Raw genomic sequence first — 19,139 nt, 5'->3', positions numbered from 1 at the left:
CGAAAGGATGGGGGAAAGATATACTATGAAACACTGCACTAAAAATGTTGGGGATGGCCCTGGTTGGTCCAGTGGCTAAGACTCCATGCTACAGTGATTGAACAGGGGGCCCTGGTTCGATCCCTGGTCAGGGAACTAGATCCCACATGCTGCAACTAAGATGCAGTGCAGCCAAATAAATAAATACTTTTAAAAAAAAGCTGGGATGGCTATATGAATATCAAAAAAGGTAACCCCAAAACAAGGAATTTATCAGGAATAAAGAAGTGAAAGTGAAAGTCACTTAGTCGTGTCCGACTCTGAGACCCCATGGACTATTATAGTCAATTCTGGCCAATTCTCTAGGCCAGAATACTGTAGTGGGTAGCCTTTCCCTTCTCCAGGGGATCTTCCCAACCCAGAAATTGAACCCAGGTCTCCTGCATTGCAGGTGGGTTCTTTACCAGCTGAGCCACAAGGGAAGCCCAAGAATACTGGAGTGGGTAGCCTTTCCCTTCTCCAGGGGATCTTCCCGACCCAGGAATCGAACCAGGGTCTCCTGCATTGCAGGCAGATTCTTTACCAACTGAGCTACATAATAGCAAAGGGGTCAATTCATCAAAAAGACACAACAGTCCCAAACATTGATGCACTTAATTACACGGCTTCAAAATTCATAAAGCAAAACCTGATAGAACTGAAAAGAGAAACATAAAATTTCTCCACAGTTACAAGTGGTGATCTCAACACTCTTCTCTCAGTAATTGATAGAATCAGTAAACAGAAAGTCAATAAGCATATAGAAGACATGAAGACAAGAGTAACCTACTAGTCCTAATTCACATTTACAAAACGTTGCACCCCCCAACAGCAAAACACACATTCTATGCATGTGCATGTAGAACATTTACCAGGATAGACTCTATGCTGAGTCATAAAACAAGTCTCAACAAATGACAAAGGATTAAAATCATACAGAGAATATTCACTGACCACAGTGGAAATAAAGTAGAAATCAAGGTCCCTGGAAAATCCCCAAATTCTGGCTCCATCACTGATGAGCCCTGAAACCATGGATTCACCCGTGAGGTTAAGTATAATCATAGGCCCCCATAGGAATTCCCTCGCAGGCCAGTGGTTAGGACTCCATGCTTTCAATGTCAAGTGGATGGGTTCAATCCCTGGTGGAGGAACTAAGATCCCATAAGCCTCAGAGTGTGGCCATAATAACAGTATTTATAGTAATAGTAATAATGATGATAATAATTGTAGGTCGCTCCTCACAGGGCTGTTCTAAGAGTGAGTTATGACACAGACCAAGTGCCATGCACGTGTGTGCTTTCATGGTCCTGTGACTCAGGACAGACTTGGGAAAAGAAGTACCCACTGGCCTGGCTCTAGACCCAAAGGCAGTCACCTGTCTTGGCCTGGCCCTCTGTCCTCCCACCAGGCAGATGAGAGGGGCTAGGCTCCCTGCTGAAGTACAGATACAGATCTGTGGGGCCTGAAGACAGGAAAGATGCTGAGAGGTCCTTCCAGACCACCCCCTCCTCCAGCGGATAATGATGAGAAGAGCAGCTGTCCTCTGCTGAGCACGCATGCTCACTCCTGTGCTAGGTGCTGGGATGCGGGAGGAGTGTAGGATAAACGGATGAATAATACGCCTTTTCCAAAAGCAACCCAAACTCGACTCACACAAAGATCCAGGGTCCACCATGATCTCTCTGGAACCCAAGTCTCTTCAAACCTACCCCACAGGTCAATGGTGTCATTCACTCAAGACAAAACTATTCAGTGCCTGATACAACCCAGGCACCCTGAAACCCCAGGGACAGCATGGCAGATGGGCAGTGGCAATGGTGGGGGTGATGGGGCCGTTCACCAAGATAGAACCTGGGGACCAATTTGGGATTAAGGACGTGAGCTCCACTTTGGGCAAGCTGAGTTTGAAGGTGCCTCATGGAGGGATCTACAGTTGAGGACTTGGGAAGGGAAGCTGGGGGTATAGGGTGGTGGCTCCCCGGCAGGGAGTGGCCCCAGGGTTGTTTGAGGAAAGTGCTTGGTGAGGTGTGGGGCACTTTGGTGACCAGTGATTATGTGGAGTCCTGATGTCAGTGGGTGGGGACAGGTGTCGACCAGACAGCCTAGTCTAAACATGGAAAATCCTGTACATGGTTATCTGACTCTTAACTCCCTGATACATAAAAACCAGGGCTTCCCAGGAGGCACTAGTGGTAAAGAATCTGCTTGCCAACACAGGAGACTCAGGTTCGATCTCTGGGTCAGGAAGATCCCCTGGAGAAGGAAATGGCAATCCACCCCAGTGTTCCCACCTGGAGAATCCTATGGACAGAGGAGCCCGGTGGGCGACAGTCCATGGGGTTGCAAAGAGTCAGACATGACTGAGCATGCACGGACATAAAAATAAAAATATTTTTGGCATGGCTAGAATAGAAACCAACATTTCTAGAAATGTTTAGAAATGTTTACCTATTGTTTAGATTGAGGAACAAAGCTGGATGTTGTTTTATTTGAAACCTTGCCAAGAACTGTTCACAATTTGGGGAAATCGTGTCTCTGACAGCCGCCCTGCTTGTGGTATTTGACTCACTGTGTGGACACTTGGACCAGCTGCGTTGATGAGTCTCACATTCATGGTAATTTGCATTTTTACAGATACACTTATCTGCCAATGATTTCAAAGCGTAACGCCTCAGGTATTGACATCATTCTATTAAACAGTTTGTCTTCTCATAATTGCAAAGGTATCCACTACCCGTAGGTTCGGCCACCTGACCACTGCAATCTGTCTTGAAGCACAGTCCCGCCCAAGCATTTAGGTATTGCTTTCCTACTGTTTTATCATCAATCACTTCCCCTTTTCTCCTTTGTATTGAAATCAGGGCATTATATTGATTTGTTCTGAATCATGTGTGTAGGTTGATGTATTACCTTTGAATTTCATTAGGGCGGAAAAGAGATGTTACCAAATATTTGTTATAAAAACAGGGCATTGGGTTCCTTGGTGGCTAAGTGGTAAAGAATCTGCCTGCCAATGCAGAAGACACATGTTTGATCCCTGATTCGGGAAGATCCCACATGCTACAGAGCAACTGAGCCCATGTACCACAACTATTGATCCTGTGCTCCAGAGCCTATCAACTGCAAGTACTGGAGCCCAAGAGCCCTAGGGCCCATGCTCGGCCACAAGAGAGGCCACGGCACTGCAAAGCCTGTGCACTTCAGCTAGAGGGTAGCCTCCACTCGCCACTAGAGGAAAGGCCATGCAGCAACGAAGACCCAGCACAGCCACAAATAAATTAATTTTTTTTAAAAAAGAAGGCACTGAAGGAGTTCCCTAGTGGTCTAGTGGTTAAGAGGGGCTTCCCAGGTGGTGCTAGTGGTAAAGAACCCACCTGCCACTGCAGGAGACTTAAGAGACATGGGTTCGATCCCTGGGTTGGGAAGATCCCCTGGAGGAGGCCATGGCAACCCACTCCAGTATTCTTGCCTGGAGAATCCCATGGACAGAGGAGCCTGGTGGGCTACAGTCCAGGGGGTCGCAAAGACTCAGACACAACTGAAGTAACTTAGCGTGTGCACAGGCTAGCGGTTAGGAGTCTGCATTTTCACTACTGTGGCCTGCATTCAAGCCCTGGTCAGGGATTGAGATACCACACGTGGTGTGGAATGGTTAAAATAAACAAGTAAATAGTGTTTTGTTTGTTTTTTAAAGAGCGCATTGAGTCTGTGAGCACTGAAGAATCACTGGTGTGGAGTGAGAGAGAGCAAGGGCCAAAGGAGCCCATGGTGAAATGGAACAGAGGATCCAAAGAGGTCGCAGGGAACCAGGAAGACACAGCAGCCTAGGAGCAAAGAGTTTCTAGAAAGAGGATGGCTAACAGGGTGTGCTGGCCATATCAATACAGGGGGCCCATGTGACCCTGGTGGACGTGGGGAAGGGAGCAGAGCGAGACCTGAGGTTTGGGGGCTTTCTTTACCAGGAGGGCATGAGGCGAGGGTGACCTGGCCTGAGAAGTTGACAAGGGCAAAGGAGGTGTAAGGACCGACTTCAAGGCAGTGACTGGGGGAGCCCAGGAGGGACAGGGCTGGGGTCAGAGCATGAACTCGGAAATACTGATTTTCAAGGCAGAACTGGGGTCTCCCTGGCAGTCCAGTGGTTAAGACTCCGGGCTTCCAGTGCAGGGGGTGCGAGTTCAATCCCTATTTGGGGAACTAAGATCCCACAGGCCATGGGGCATGGCCAAAAATAATAAAGAATCAAGGCAGAACTGTCCCAAATGATGATGCGCCCTTGGGTGTGGCTGCAGGAGGCTGTGGCTCGGGTGGACACGAGATGAGGGGCCCAAGAGGCGGGCTTTGGGGGGGGCTGCTGCTGTTCCTGTGGCAACCACATCTCTGGGGCATAGAACACCCAGCTGGGGAAGGGGGTCCCTGACTGAGGAGCAGAAGGGATGGGCTACAGAGAGGTGGTCACTGGTCCCCCACCTGACCTGGGGACTCAGCCAGATCTGTCACGGTGGGTCCCTCCCTGCCCTTGCAGCCACCTCCTCACACAGGCCGCCCTCTCCTGCCTGGCTGAATGTGCCTCCCTCTCCTTGGCAGGTCTGCCTCTGTTTGCACCTTTAGGACTCAGCCTAGATGTCACCTCCCTCAGAGGTGCCCTTCCTAAGCATCTTCATTCTTTTTCACTGCACCCTGTTGGGTTCTTCAATAGCTCAGCTTATGTACATCTGATACATCGTTACATTTAAAATGCTAATAAAATTCACTTAGGATGTGTGGTAGGCAGAAGAAATCCTTGTCCCTAAGATGTCTATATGCACATTCCTGGAACTTGTATGTTCCTTCAGAGTGAGAGGCTCTTTACAGGGGACTTCCCTGGTGGTCCAGTGGCTAAGACTCTGTACTTCCAGTGAAGGGGCCCAGATTCGATCCTTGGTCAGGAAGCTCGATTCCATATGCCATAACTAGGAGTTAGCATGCTGCAACTGAAGACCTGGCATGTCATAATGAAGATCAAAGATTCTGAGTGCTGGAACTAAGACCCAGTGCCTCCAGATAAATAATTTTTTTGTTAAAAAGGGTCTTTGAAGATAGAATTAAGTTAAGCATCCTGAGATTGGGAGATTGACCTGGAGTATCCAGGTGGGCCCATGGAATCACAGGGGTCCTTATAAGAGGAAGAAGGAGGTCAGAGTCAGAGAGAGATTTGAGGACGCTGTGCTGCTGGCTTTGAAGCTGGAGGAAGGGGCCACAAGCCCAGGAATGCAGGCAGCTTCTAAAAGCTGGAAAAGGCAAGGAAATGGATTCTCCCCTAGAGCCTTCAGAATTGGCCCTGCCAATACCTTGACTTTAGCCCAGTGATATCTATCTTGCACTTCTGACCTCCAGAGCTGTAAGAGAATAAATTTACATTGTTTTTAAAACCACTAAGTTTGTGGTAATTTGTTGCAACAGCAACAGAAAACTGAAGGCAGGGTGTAACTCCTGAAGTGATGCCAATTCCAAGACATTTAAAAGAAATCATTGAGATTCAAAAGTTTCAAAGCCAGTGGGCCAAGCAAATTGCAAACAACCGCCAGACGGTAGTTCGTCCCACTTAGTTGAGAGAAAGACCTGCCACCATTATGGTTGGTCTTGAATGAACAAGTTTTGAATCAGACAATATCATTGGGATACAATCCTGGCATAAAATATGATGTTCTTGTGTTTATTTATCTCTTTACTTATTTATTCTCAGCTCCTTTGCCTCCTTAATTTTTCACCTGAGTATGTGGCACATAGAAAGGGCTCAGAAGCACTTTGTGCTGAATGACTATTGACGCACTGATTGTAACAGACAGGGACCAGGCCCAACGTCTTGGGTTGCCCTGGAGAGGTCACCAAGGGCCTGGGGAGCAGAGCCAGGCTCAGGCAGCACCCAGGGACTGGGGGGTGGGTGGCACTGGGGCAGGAAGCTGGCTCAGCCCCACCCTGCCTCTAGCCAAATGCACTCTCTAGGAAACCACTTCCTCTCTCTGGGTCTCGGCCTTCTAATCCATAAAACTGGGAGAATGTTCCTTGTTCTAGGCGTGCTCCTCAGCTTTCTGTGGTTCTAAGGAGGAAAAGTCATGACCAACCTAGATAGCATATTCAAAAGCAGAGACATTACTTTGCCAACAAAGGTCCGTCTAGTCAAAGCTATGGTTTTTCCTGTGGTCATGTATGGATGTGAAAGTTGGACTGTGAAGAAGGCTGAGTGCCGAAAAATTGATGCTTTTGAACTGTGGTGTTCGAGAAGACTCTTGAGAGTCCCTTGGACTGCAAGGAGATCCAACCAGTCCATTTTGAGGGAGATTAGCCCTGGGATTTCTTTGGAAGGAATGATGCTAAAGCTGAAACTCCAGTACTTTGGCCACCTCATGCAAAGAGTTGACTCATTGGGAAAGACTCTGATGCTGGGAGGGATTGAGGGCAGGAGGAGAAGGGGACAACAGAGGATGAGATGGCTGGATGGCATCACCGACTCGATGGACGTGAGTCTGAGTGAACTCTGGGTGTTGGTGATGGACAGGGAGGCCTGGTGTGCTGCGATTCATGGGGTTGCAAAGAGTCGGACATGACTGAGCGACTGAACTGAACTGAACTGAAGGAGGAAAAGGAGCTGAGAAGAGTCACATGAGCTGCAACCAAGCCCATCTGCTATTTAAAAGACAGGATGGGGACTTCCCTGGTGGTCCAGTGGTTAAGACTCTGCACTCCTGATGCAGGCAGGGGGCACAGGTTCCATCCCTGGTTGGAGAACTAAGATCCCACATACCATCCCCCTGCTGTCACTTCAGTTGTGTCTGACTCTGTGCGACCCCAGAGACGGCAGCCCACCAGGCTCCCCCGTCCCTGGGATTCTCCAGGCAAGAACACTGGAGTGGGTTGCCATTTCCTTCTCCAATGCATGAAAGTGAAAAGTGAAAGGGAAGTTGCTCAGTCGTGTCTGACTCTTCGCGACCCCATGGACTGCAGCCCACCAGGCTCCTCCGTCCATGGGATTTTCCAGGCAAGAGTACTGGAGTGGAGTGCCATCGCCTTCTCCACCCACATAGCATGGAGCTAAATAAATAAAAGACAGGGTGGCAGACATGAGCGCTTACGGAAGCGAGGCCAGAAAGTGACCGGAGGAGGCAGAGGGCCTGGGGCCAATGGAGCGGCATCGACACCAGGTGGGAGTGCCAGCTGCACAACACCAGAGCTCCCAAAGCTTTCAGAAAAGTGAGAAATCTGCATGTGGGGAGTTCCCTGGTGGCCTCGTGGTTAGGGCAGCGGGCTCTCACTGCTAAGGCCCGAGGTTCAATCCCTGGCTGGGAAACAGATTCCTGCAAGCCGTGTGGCGTAGCCAAAACAAAACAGAAAAAGAAAGAAGCCTGGGGCTTCCCTGGTAGTCCAGTGGTTAAGAACAGCCGAGCTCCCAATGCAGGGGGCATGGCTTCGATCCCTATAGGATCTGGGGAACTAAGCTTCTACATGCCACGTGGCCAACAAATAAACTAATTTAATTAAGTATTTTTCTTTTAAGAAGAAAGAAATCTGAATTTGTAAGTGAATTTGCCCAATTTTTAAATGACAACTAATCCAAAAAATGTAAAGCTATGAACCAGACACCACCGGTTGTCAGTGTCTGCTCTCTGGCATGAAGCTTCTCGGAGCTTGTCTCAGAGCCAAAATAAGCTCTGTTCAAGGTACTGGGTCCCTGTGGGGCTCTGAGGGAGCAGGTGTCTGACTGGGCCTCAGCCTTGGCCTCTGGACAGTGAAGGCTGTCGTGGCTCAAGGATTCTAGTCTCTGTGACTGCCTGGGGCAATGTCTCAGACAGTGACTACCACACTCATGCTGTCCTGATTATATGAGACGTGGGCATTTTTACTCCCATTTCTCGGATGAGGAGACTGAGGCATGGAGAGGGTCGTACAGCCAGTGAGCTGCGGAGCTGGGGCTTAGCTCGCCCTACCCCGTGTCCCATCACACGGCTGGCATGGGGAACAGGAATGGGCCCAGGTCTCAGGAGGGTCCCCCCAAAACACCCCACCCACCCCGGTTGGGGCGGGCAGACAGCCTCTCACCAGACTCCGCTGACGCAGCGCGTGGACAGCGCCCGGGGCATGATCTCCGAGCCCTGCTGCATGAAGCCCCCCACGGGGAACCAGAGGCTGTTGCCCAGCGTATACTGGTTCTCCAGGATGTGGGGGCGCGCCCGCAGGCATGGGTGCGGGTTGTACCACTCGTAGGGGCTCAGCCTGTGGAGAGACACAGCAGGTGGGAAGAAAGAGAACAGGAGAGAGAGAGAGCCACCATGATCAGAAGAGACGGGAAGACACACATGGAGAGGAAGAGAGACACAGACGAGCAGAGACAGACACACACACAGACAGTGGGGGCAAAAGAGGAAGAGGACAGAAGAACGAGAAGGGGAGAGGCCTGGAGAGGACCGCGGAGCAGAAGCCAGAGACACAGGGAGGAAACACAGAGATGGGCCGGAAAGGGAGAAGGGAGGGCGGGTGCAGGGAACCCAAGACTCCAAGTGGAGCCGAGACAATCAGGACAGACAGGAAGGTCAGCCGCGGAGAGCCTGGCTTCTGCGTCCGCCCCGCCCCCTTCTTCCCAGGCAGCAGGTAGTGGGCTCACCTGGCAGCCAGGAACAGGACGCAACTGACGGCCAGATAGGCAAGAAGCATGAAGAGCCAAACGGCCGGAGAGAAGGGGTCCAGGAAGGAAAAGTAGCCGGGCTTGCGGCCCTGGTGGGGGAGGGAGTGTGAGCAGAGTCCCCCCCAGGCCCTCCCAAAGCCCCGGGGCCCACAGGTCCCACCACAGCAGGCAAGGTCCAGCCTGCAGCCTCTGTCTCCCTCGGGCCTCAATGCCACCCCCGCCCCACCCCCGGCCACGTCTCCAGGGGAACCATACCATATGCACCCGGTAGAGGATGCTGATCCCCAGGGTCATGAAGGGCTTGGAGAAGTCGATGACCTTCTCCCGCTCAGCTGTGATGGTGAACGCAGCCACAGCCAGGTCTGCCTTCTGCTGGAGGGGAGGCGGGGTGGGGGCAGAGGGGTGGGCCAGGGAGACAGACACGCAGTTAGAGAGAGCTGTACCGAGGGAGCGATTTGGAGTATCAGAAGCCAAGAGAGAGACACCCAGAGAGCAGGACGGCAGGAGGAGCCAGGGGACCAGACTGGCTCCAGGAGTGCACCCTGGGCCCTGTATTGGACCCCTGTCATCTCACGTCCTCCTTCCTCCCAGCTGCCCCGCCTCATCCAATCTCTCCCGCTCCCCTCCCCCGACGTCAAGCTCATCATTTAAGGCCCTGCTTTATAAAATCTACCACAGACCCCCAGCCACTCCCACCACGCCGGGGTCCTGAGATTGGAGTCAAGATGCCCAGACGCTGACCCACTCAGGACCCTCCGGGAGCCTTGGTTTCTCTTCGGTATGAACAGTTAACAGGTAACATTTATCAAGCTTACTTCGTGCCAGGCTCCGAGCTAGATGCCACTTTATAGGGTTTATCTTGTATAATCTTCTCAACAGCTCCCTGGGGGCCAGTACTAGCCCCATTTTACAGCTGGGGAGACTGAGTCTCGGAGAGGCCAAGGCACTGAGGAATAAAGGCACAAGAGCTGGGGATCATAACACAGACGTGTGACCTCCACTCTCCTGCCCCTGGCAGGTGCTAGGGACCCAGGTGTGTGCACCCAGGCATCCCGAGACCCAGGACTATGCCCAGCTCTGTTGAGAGAATGACCTCGAGAGGAGCTGCACAGAGTCTTGAGTCAGGGAGGGGTGGGTGGCTGGGGCCCACGTCTGACGTGGTGAAGGGAGGGAGAAAAGGGTGTGTTGGGGAGGTCTGGCTGGCACACCGGGATGCCTGACCCAAAGAGGCCATCTTGCTCAAGTGGACATCAGTCAGTCATTAGCTGTGGGCAGGACCCAGGCTGGGAAAAAACCTGGCACTTCACACACACATATACATACCCTGGAGACACACACACACACACACACTCTGCCCATGTGAGCACTGTACACATCAAGTTTACACCAGCAACATGTGCGCACCACGCCAAATCCACACGAGTGTCCAGACACAGGCTACCCACGTGGACTCAGGCAGACAGACACGTGCCCAGTACACGAGTGCAGGTGATGTGGTGTGGGGGGGTCATCCCCTGGAGGCACAGTGCACACACGTGAACACGGGGCCTCACACGCACACATACATGACAGAGGAGGCAGGGAGCTGGTAAGGGCCTGGTGTGGGAGGAGGGAGCCCTGGCTCTGACCCAAGCTCGCTGGGTGACCGGGGACAGGGGCTTCCATGTCTCTGAGCCTCAGTTTGTTTCTCTGTAAAATGGGGGCAATACATGTAGGCGAGACGTCTCCTGGGTTGGGACCCGGCTCCCAGGGTGCCTCTTCCATGAATACTGGCTCCGCCCCCACGGCCTCAACTGGGCCTAGCACTGACTCCCAATTCAAGCACAGACCTTCAACCCTGGGGCTGAAACAGAAGAGTCAAGGTCCTGGATCACTGGCCTGGGAGGAGGGACGTGCTCACCTCCCCAAGGCACTGAGACTGGCAGTGTGGGAGGTAACAGAGGCTGGGGCAGAACTGGGGGAAGGGAGAGAGGGCTCAGGCCTCGAAGGAGAGAGGGGTGCCACAGGCTGCATCAGAACCAGGGTCACAGAGAGATCACGTGGGGCCCAAATGAAATCTGCGACCGGGGGAGAAGAGACCCATCTGAAAGATAACTTGATGTCAGGGAAAGAGGACAGACCCGAAAGACAAACCAAGAGCAGAGGGAGATGATGCAGGTGAAACGATTCCTGCCAGGTGGGGGTCAGACGACATGGCCCCAGTAAGACTTGGGAGCAGCGATGGTGAAGCCAGAGGCTTCGACGTGTGGCAAGGGCCCAGAACACACTGGGTTCACAGCCCACCCTCGGGGATTTCTGCATGTTGAGAGTAAGGGGCGGTTCCCTCTGTTTTTTTTTTTTTGGCCCACAACTTGCAGATTCTGAGTTCTGTGACCAGGAATCGAACCTGTGCCCCCAGCAGTGAAAGCACCAAGTCCTAACCACTGGACCACCAGGGAATTCCGGTTTTCTCCTTTGTTGTGCACTTGCCCCTCTTATGACTGATATGTGAACTGTCAGGAACAATGCCAGCAAATACAGGAATCTTATTATATTTTACGCACCCCAGGAGGTCTGTCTTGACAAAGGTCCTCCATGATAACCCATTAGCCACACACAACCCCACCTCTGCTAATAACACCCCCAATCCAAAGTGATAATCACCTGTTTAAAACCCAGGGGTGGCTTCCCCACTGCACCCAAGACAGTGTCCAGGGTGGCTGAAGCAGAAAAGGAGGGGTAGAGGACTTCCCTGGTGGTCCAGTGGCTAAGAGTCTGTGCTCCCAAAGCAGGGACCCGGGTTCGACCCCTGGTCTTGCCACAACTGAGACTGAAGATCCTGTGTGCTGCAACTAAGAGCTGGTGCAGCCAAATAAATAAATATTAAAAAAAGAAAAAGAAAGCGAGGGGTGGGAAATTCAGTGGAGTGGGGACCAGAGCCCTTCAGGGTCCTGCAGGCCAGGGTAAGGCGGCCAATTCTCCCCCAAGGACAGTGGAAGACATCACATCACAGGGTGTGAGCAGGAGGTGACTGATCTGGTTGCCTTGAGAACAGACCACAGGGGCAAGAGTGGAAGCAGGCATAGGGGTGAGATGGGCAGGGAGAAAGCTGACTAAAGGTGTCCATGGAGATGCTGGGGGCGGGCAAAGTGGTGGTGGTCAGATTCAGGTTTCATTCTGAACAGAGGACAGACAGATCCTTAAAGGCTGAAAGTTCCTTCTAGACTCCTCTCAGAGACTTAAAGCTCCCCCTCCCTTTCCACCTCCTCCTCCCCGCCTCTTCATTTCCCAAAAGAGACACCCATTCCTTCGAGAAGACTTCCCTTCCCCAAGGGGACCCTGACAGTTTCATCTCTGGGATGAAATCGGGAAGAAGCCAAATGATAAGCCACCTGTAGAAATGATGGGGGGCGAGGGGTTGTCTAAATGTCTAAAAACCAACCACTTGTTACTGTCCCGCAGCCCCCAACCTGCCCTGTGCACCAGCTCTGTGCAAACCACCTGTGCTGTGCCATCGGCTCCCTGTAGGGGGCGCCAGAGGAAGGCTGCAGGGCTGGAGGAATGAGAGTGACCTTCACTTTCCAGTGGGCTCTTGGGTCCCCAGCCTTCCTTTCTGCACCCAAGGTGGCTGCGGTTCTTCCCAGGACAGCAGACAAATCCAGTCTGCAGCTTCCTAGCACTTGCAGTGGGCTTCCTGATAGCTCGGTGGTAAAGAATCCGCCTGCTAATGCAGGAGACAGGGATTCGATCCCTGGGTCGGGAAGATCCCCTGTGTAAGGAAATGGCAACCCACTCCAGCATTCTTGCCTGGAAAATCCCAGGGACAGAGAAGCCTGGCAGGCTACAGTCCATGGGGTCACAAAAAAGTCTGACATGACTTAGCGACTAAGAAGGACAACAAGCGCTTGCGGAACGAGCCTCACAGAGCCCTTCCTCAAAGTTTCCAACAGCGTCAGCTCCTCTCTGTTCCTTCGGAACTTGAGACAGAGTGGCTTCCTGACTTGCTACCTCCGTGCCTGAGAGCAAGGGTGTGTGAACCACGGCCAGGTCTACTGCATCTGCCCAATTTTGTAAATGAAGTCTTATTGGAACCCAGCCAGCCTCACTCGTTTAGCTATCATCTGCAACTGCTTTCCAGACAAAAGAAGAGTTGAGTAGCGACAGGATGACCTGGAAGCCGGGACTATTTACATCCGGCCCCTTGCAGAAAAAGTTGGCCTTGGACTTCAACTTTTACCCTCCCAGTTGCCTAGTTAGCAACTTCATTCCTAGTGAATACTTCTCTTCATTCAGATATTTGGAGTGACCTGTTTCCTGGTAGGACCCTGACTGGTGCCCAGATGACAATACTCAGATCACACGAGTCCTCAGGTCACATGGTCACTATCCATGGGGAGGTGTTCGATCTCTATGGGGGCCCAGTAATGAGCAGTTTCTCAAACTGAAAAAATAGTATCTACAGAAAAGAGCCTGATTTGCTTCAAAGCCCTGGCGGTCTGCAGTGAGTGACCTCCTGCTGCCTGATCCCTATTTGCCACCAGCACTCTGCACATCCCTGGATCTGCCGGGTCATCAGGTCCGGGCGTCAGTCAGGTCAGATTACATGAAGCCAGCACCTGCTGCAGTCTTTGTACTCTGGGCCTCCCTCAAAATGAAAAGTCTTACAAATTGTTTGGTAAAAGGACGGAAGCAGCACGCGCAGTGAGACCCAGGGGTAAGTTGCTGCTCAAATCCAAAGTCCCACCAAACATCCGCAAAACCAGACCAACAGCATCTCTGCCTCAAAGGTCTGAGTCTCAGCTCTACTGGGCCTCTCTCGAGTTTCTACGTTTCAGTCTTTCCAACTTCTTCTCCTTTCCCCTTAGCGCTCAGGGTGGTGGGTGCTTCCTGCAGCTGCTACCTCAGGATCCCTTAGTTTCCTTTTTACTCTTTTGGTTAGCAGGTTCACAAGTTTCATTTTGTTGTTAAATTGTGTCCCAACTTTTTTGCAGCCCCATGGACTGTAGCCTGCCAGGCTCCTTTGTTCGTGGGATTCTCCAGGCAGGAATACCGGAGTGGGTTGCCATTCCCTCTCCAGGGGATCTTCCCAACCCAGGGATAGAATCCCCGTCTCTGCATTGGCAGGTGGATTCTTTCCCACTGAGACAACAGGGAAGCCCTCTAACACCTTTACATCTAGTTAACAATTCTTTTTTTTTTTTTTGGCTACACTGTGAAGCCTGCAGGATCTGCCCGCACACTGAGCAGAGGAAGCACGGAGTCTTAACCGCTGGACTGCCGGGATTTCCCAAGCTAAGAATTCTTTTTTGAAGAGATTTGTCTATTTTTGGCTGTGCTGAGTCTTTGTTGCTGCACAAGGACTTTCTGTAGTTGTGGCAAGCGGGGGCTCCTCTCTAGTTGTGGCTCACAGGCTCCAGAGCAGGGGCTCAGTAGTTGTGGCACAAGCTCGGTTGCTTCGCAGCACATAGGATCTTCCCAGAACAGGGATCGAATCCATCTCCCCTGCTTTGGCAGGTGGATTCTTAACCACTGGACTACCAGGGAAGCACAACAAATAGCTATATTAAATTCTCTCTATTCCAATAGCTGATAGGAGGAAAAATCCCTGGCGGTCCAGTGGTTAAGACTGATATGGATGGGACTTCCCTGATGGCCCCAGGGGTTAAGAATCCACCCTGCAACGCAGGGGACGTGGGTTCTATCCCTTGTCGAGGAACTAAGATCCCACATACCTTGGGGCAACTAAGCCCGCACCTCACAATGAGGAAGTCCAGGCACCACAAGGAAAGATCCCACAAGATTCAGTGAAGATATCACACGTTCTAACTAGGACCCGATGCGGCCAAATAAAGAAATATTTTAAAATAAAATTTAAAAAACTGATAGGGATAAAAATAGATAGTTACATAGATGGCTGTAGAAGTCCCAGTAGGGGATTGTAGATAGACAGGAAAACCTAGGGAACTTCAAGAGACCGTTCTAAGGTAAAGTGAAAGTGAAGTCACTTAGTCATGTCCAACTCTTTGTGATCCCATGGACTGTAGCCCACAAGGCTCCTCTGTCCATGGTGTTTTCCAGGCAAGAACACTGGAGTGGGTTGCCATTTCCTTCTCCAGGTGATCTTCCCATCCCAGGGATCAAACCCAGGTCTCCTGCACTGCAGGCAGCCTCTTTACCATCTGAGCCACCGGGGAAGCCCTACTCTAAGGTAAGGGTCACTCAAGAAAGCTATTACAACATCCTGGAATAAAGCAGGTTTGCTTAACTACAAAGCCATGAGTAAGAGCATGCGATATGCCCCAGGTCATTAAGTGAAAGGAAAAAAAAAAAAAAAATGAAGCTTGCATTGTGCTGGTCGAGATCAACAAAATAATGCTCCTTAGGATTAAGGACAGATTTAAGGGAAAGGTTGACATTTCAAAGCACGAGACTGTCGTTACATGGAAACTGAGATGATTCAATGTATTTTAGGACATGTTACCACCCTTCTGCTGATTTCCATAAGCTCTGTGACAGTCCTAGTTTGACCTCATAGGGTCAAACACTCTAAAGAAGCTAGTGATGTAAGCCTGACATCAACTGGAAGAATGAGGAAGAAGGCGGTCCTTTCCCCGCTCCTCCACTTTCCTTTGATTATAAGTGTTAGTGTTCAGTCAACTTATAAGGGTATAAGTTGCTCAGTCGTGTCCTCTTTGTAACCCCATAGACTGTAGCCCACCAGGTTCCTCTGTCCATGGGATTTCCCAGCCAAAAATACTGGAGCGGGTAGCCATTTCCCCTTCCAGGGAATCTTCCCAACCCAGGGATCGAACCTAGGTCTCCTGCATTGCAGGCAGATTCTTTCCCTTCTGAGCTACCAGTTAAACCCAAAATGTAGTTTTGGGACACAGCCCCCTCACCTGCCCACTTGCATCCCACACAAGCAAGTAGAATATTAGTAATTCTACTTCTTGCCTATCACTTTGCCTCTCCCTGAATTCCTTCTGTGCTGAGACTCAAAGAACCCAAGTTTGGACACCAGGTGAGTGATTCTAATTAAGAGACAGTTGATTCAGAACTTTCCTGGTGGTCCAGTGGTTACGAATCCACCTTGCAGGGCAGAGAACTCGGGTTCGATCCCTGGTGGGGGAGCTGAGATCCTACAAGCTGCAGAGCAACGATGCCCATGTGCTGCAACACTGAGCCTGCCTGCGAGCTCTGGAGCCGGTGCACCGCAACTAGAGAGTTCGTATGTTGCAACAAAAGATCCCATATGATGCAGTGAAGATGCTTCAAGCCACAGCTAAGACCTGACGCAGCCAAATAAATAAATATTTAAAAATAAAAGAAAAAGGACCGTGGGTTCAAGTCCCAATCTGCGTTTTGGTTGGCTTTGAATCCTCACACATGGGTTCATCAGAGGTGCACAGTTTCAGCACTCAGAGCTTCCAATGCAAGGGGCACAGGTCCAACCCTGGTCAGGGAACTAAGATCCTGCATGCACACTGCGACCAAAAATAAAATAAAAACAAACATACAACAATAGCTGATATGATTCTGCAAGGAGATCAAACCAGTCAATCCTAAAGGAAACCAACCCTGAGTATTTATTGGAAGGACTAAATATGAGGCTGAAGCACCAATACTTTGACCACCTGATGCGAAGAGACAACTTAGAGAAGACCCTGATGCTGGGAAAGACTGAAGGCAAAAGGAGAAGAGGGCGGGAGAGGATGAGATGGTTAGCTAGCATCACCGACTCAATGGATGTGACTTTGAATAAACTGCGGGAGATAGTGGAGGACAGAGGAGCCTGGCGTGCTGCAGTCCGTAGGGTTACAAAGAGTCAGACACAACTGAGTGACATGATTCTGTTCAAGGAACTGGTGTTGTTTTGTCTCCAGATTGGACCATAACTGGCTGATATCAGCAGTGGGTTTACTGCCAACCTCCTTACTAAATGCTGTTTCCTCTTCTTAAGATCGGATCAGCAGAATGTTGCCAGTGTGATGGACGAGGGCAACACTGTATCTCAGTGATCTAGGTGATGGCGAAAAGCAAGACAGTGGATGTCAGCCTTCAGCAAGACTCAAGGTTTGTACTCCTGGCTTCTGGTGGTCCTTGGAAAGTGGTATGGAGACAAAAGCATTTGCCAGGTCAGTCAGTAGCTCACAACGGCTGCCAAGGGCTGTGCTGATGTGCTCCAGTAAAGACACTTCATTTGGGCCAGAAACTGCAATTGCGATCACCACCTGATTGCATTTACAGTGATCCACAGTCATTCTCCGAGATCCATCTGCCTTCCATACAAGCCAAACAGGTCAGTCGTTTTTTGTCTATTTGTTTTTTGGCTGTGTCTTGTGGCATGCAGGATCTTAGTTCCCTGACCAGGGATCAAACCCATGCCCCCTGCACTGGGAGCACAGTCTTAGCCACTGGACTGCTAGGGGAGTCCCCAAACAGGCCAGTGGAACAAAGATGAGATCACCACCCCAGCTTCTTTTGAGCCGTTAATGGTGGCACTAATCTGCAGTTCCTCCAAAGGCGGTAGAATTGCTTTTGGATTTCCATCCTGGAAAATGTGGGGCGTTCTGGGGGCTTCCACTGGTTCTTTCTACAACAATGATCCTGACACTCCATGGGTCAGAAAACCAGTGTGGGATTCTGCCAGCTGCCATATACGTCTGTCCCAATTATACAACCCAGACCTGGGGAACACAGAGGGAGTCCACAGATCCATCGGGCCCCTCCTGAGTGGAACTTGGGCTCAGACTGCATCGATCACACAGCCACAGAACCCTTATGGCGGTCCACCAGTAAAAGCAGGAAAACCCAAAATGCCTTGCCATCTATGAAAATGATAGGAGGTTGTCTGAAAATCTAAAAACCCATCAAATCCTCAGTGCTGAGACAAAGCTGGTGTTAAAAGAAACTGGGCTTGAAAAAAGAGAAAAGAAGGGATTTCCTTGGTGGTCCAGTGTTTCAGACTTTGAGCTTGCACCGCAAGAGTCATGGGTTTGATCCCTGGTCAGGGTATTAAGGGGCTTTCCAATGGCTCAGTGGTAAAGAATCTCCTGCCAATGCAGGAGATTCGGGTTCCATCCCTGGTCCACTGGAGAAGGAAACGGCAACCCACTCCAGTATTCTTGCCAGGGAAATCCTAGGGACAGAGGAGCCTGGTGGGCTACAGTCCATGGAGTCGCAAAGAGTCAGACATAACTTAGTGACTGACCATGCGTGCACACAGAGAACTAAGATATTTTATGCCATGTGGCACAGCCGGAAAAAAAAAGAAAAGAAAGAAGAACCTGGTACAGTCTTTCCAGAAAGCAGTTCCACAATATATAACAAAAGCCATACAAAAGGTTTTCCTCTTTCACCTGGTAATTCTATTGAGAGTCAATTCTAGTCAGCTACAATGCAGACTAAGCTTTTGTGCATGAAGATGTTTGCTTGTGGTTGTTTATAACAGCACAAACAGACGGATAAAAATACCTGGAAACAACTAAAAAACGCTTCAATAAATTACAGTACATCCACATGGGGGTTAATGTGCAGCCGCGTGACACTGTGTTTAGGTTAAAACGCTAAGATTATTTTTAGCCTTTCGGGTTGGCAAAGATTTTTTTAAAAGATTGATAATACCCATTGTTGGCAAGAGTGTGGGAAATTTGACATTCTCGTGCACTCTGGGTGGGAATATAAATTGGTGGAACCTTTTTGAAGGGCCATTTGGCAGTATGTACTTAAAAAATATTCATACCCTTTGACCCAATGCTTCCACTGCTTGGAATTTATCCCTCAGGAACACCCCCACCAATCCACAGGCCCAGTTGATGGTAGCATTGTCTATGCTTGCAAAAACTGGAAACCATCCAAATATCCATCAATAGGGGATGAGTTAAATAATTCATGCCCAGTCGCACAAGGAAATCCTTTTGTCTCCACTTGAATTTCAAGTAGGTATCTCCAATGATCCACGCCCAGAGAGAACTCTCATCCTCCCCACTCAGAGACTGCCCCTCCTATATCCTCCCCACCATGGAAACTGGCTTTACCGGTTTTGCCCAGCTGTTTAGCCAAACCCTGCAGTTACTTGACTCCTTTTGGCCTCTGGCACACACCCTACCTGGCGGTACACCTGACATAGCTACCACCCCAGCACAGCATCTTCTCTCTTCCACACCTTCCAACAACCTCTGAAATGGACCGTCCTGTCTCTACTCTTGGACCACTACGGTTATTTCTCAGCCACCACTGCATGCACGCTCATTCAGTCACGTCCGAGTCTTTGCCACCCTGTGGACTGTAGCCTGCCAGGTTCCTCTGTCCAGGGGATTCTCCAGGCAGGAATACTGAAGTGGGTTGCCATGCCCTCCTCCAGGGGATATTCCTGACCCAGGGATCGAACCTGCATCTTTTTTGTCTCCTGCATCGGCAGGTGGGTTCTTTACCACTAGCGACACCAGGGAAGCCCTGCCCAGAGTAATCATTTTTAAATGTT

At 50.6% G+C, this 19,139-nt stretch overlaps 1 protein-coding gene across 1 annotated transcript in view; it reads right to left on the bottom strand.

Annotated features, from left to right (window-relative positions):
* Nucleotides 1-19,139, bottom strand: part of GRIK5 (glutamate ionotropic receptor kainate type subunit 5) — a 58,288-nt gene that overhangs the window by 11,566 nt on the left and 27,583 nt on the right. The window contains exons 12-14 of the mRNA XM_055551537.1: nt 8,933-9,046; nt 8,657-8,766; nt 8,095-8,268 (exon numbers count right to left, since the gene is read on the bottom strand). Of these exons, the coding sequence (XP_055407512.1) occupies nt 8,095-8,268; nt 8,657-8,766; nt 8,933-9,046 (398 nt within the window). The remainder of the gene's footprint in view (nt 1-8,094; nt 8,269-8,656; nt 8,767-8,932; nt 9,047-19,139) is intronic.

This window comes from Bubalus kerabau, chromosome 17 (assembly GCF_029407905.1).
Source record: "Bubalus kerabau isolate K-KA32 ecotype Philippines breed swamp buffalo chromosome 17, PCC_UOA_SB_1v2, whole genome shotgun sequence".
In the NCBI taxonomy this organism is placed as follows: Eukaryota; Metazoa; Chordata; class Mammalia; order Artiodactyla; family Bovidae; genus Bubalus; species Bubalus kerabau.
The sequence above is the reverse complement of the archived record's forward strand: the minus strand, read 5'-3'. Positions and strand labels throughout refer to the sequence as shown.